The 1,115-nt window shown below is 46.6% G+C and overlaps 1 protein-coding gene across 1 annotated transcript; it reads left to right on the forward strand.

The window, feature by feature from the left end:
• The first annotated feature begins 399 nt into the window (after positions 1–399).
• On the forward strand, positions 400–906 carry LOC100760985 (SOSS complex subunit B2-like). Its single transcript, XM_035448457.1, has one exon. It carries the CDS (start codon positions 400–402, stop codon positions 904–906), a length of 507 nt encoding a protein of 168 aa, XP_035304348.1.
• The last annotated feature ends 209 nt before the right edge of the window (positions 907–1,115 follow it).

Here is a 1,115-nt window from a genome sequence, read left to right on the forward strand (position 1 = left end):
GCTGCGTTGCTTTGCCATTTTGCTGTCACGGTCACTTCCAGGAGCCTGGGACCGAGGGGGCACGCATGTGTGCCTGTGTTGTGTGAGGGACAGCGAGACCCCAGCAGGGCCGTCCCCTGCTGCCTCTTCCCTTAGGCCCGGCAGCAGTCAGCATGCTTCTTTGCTCGCCACCCACTCGGTGTGCTGAGTGCTTCTTGTCTTTTTGCTTTTGGAACTTGTGAGAGTCTTTTTGTCCCTCCCTCCAAAACTTTTTTTTTCTTTTGGCTTGGTTTCTCCAGGGCTGGTTTCCCTGGTCTGGAATAACTGCTTCCTGACCCTGGTCGCCAGCCCCGCCCCAGGTTGCCTCCCCCCCAAGCTTTTCCCAGCAGGTTTCTGAAGCATAGCCACACCTGCCTCAGTATGCTTGGGGTCAACGACCCTCCTCTTTTGATAAAAGACATTAAGGCCAGACTGAAAAACTTAAATGTCGTCTTTATTGTCCTGGAGATACAAGGCATTACGGAAATCAAAGAAGGTCATGAAGTGAGATCGTACAAAGTAGCTGATAGAACAGGGAGCATCACTATTTCTGTATGGGATGAGATCGGAGGGTTTATACAGACAGGGGATGTTATTCTTTTGACCAGAGGGTATGCATCAATGTGGAAAGGATGCCTGACACTTTATACTGGAAGAGACGGTGAACTTCAAAAAATTGGAGAATTTTGTATGGTGTATTCAGAAGTGCCAAATTTCAGTGAGCCAAACCCAGATTATAGAGGGCAGCAGAAAAAGGTGTACAAAATGACAAGGAGCATCGGTATATTTGGGCCAGTTGGAAATGGTGGTCAAACTGGGCCAAAATCAAGGGGATATCATCTTCCATATACTGGTGGAAGCAGTGGCTGGGAACCCATCAGTCAATAGCTTCCAGGAGCTCATAGTAGTCAAACAGTCATGACCACAATAAGTAATGCCAGGGATCCGAGAAGAGCCTTTAAAAGATGGCCTAAGCAAAAGAGACTCATGTAGTTTTTAAACTGCATGTCCTACTTGAATAGTTAGTGCATTTTTATTTATGATTAACTGCGAAAACTTTGTCTTTTACAGATTTCCTTTGACATTTTGGGTTTGCT

This window comes from Cricetulus griseus, chromosome 8 (assembly GCF_003668045.3).
Source record: "Cricetulus griseus strain 17A/GY chromosome 8, alternate assembly CriGri-PICRH-1.0, whole genome shotgun sequence".
Taxonomy (NCBI): domain Eukaryota; kingdom Metazoa; phylum Chordata; class Mammalia; order Rodentia; family Cricetidae; genus Cricetulus; species Cricetulus griseus.

What these genes read in the sequence shown, in the direction of transcription:
- LOC100760985 (XM_035448457.1), top strand. Translation starts at nt 400, where the DNA reads ATGCTTGGGGTCAACGACCCTCCTCTTTTGATAAAAGACATTAAGGCC.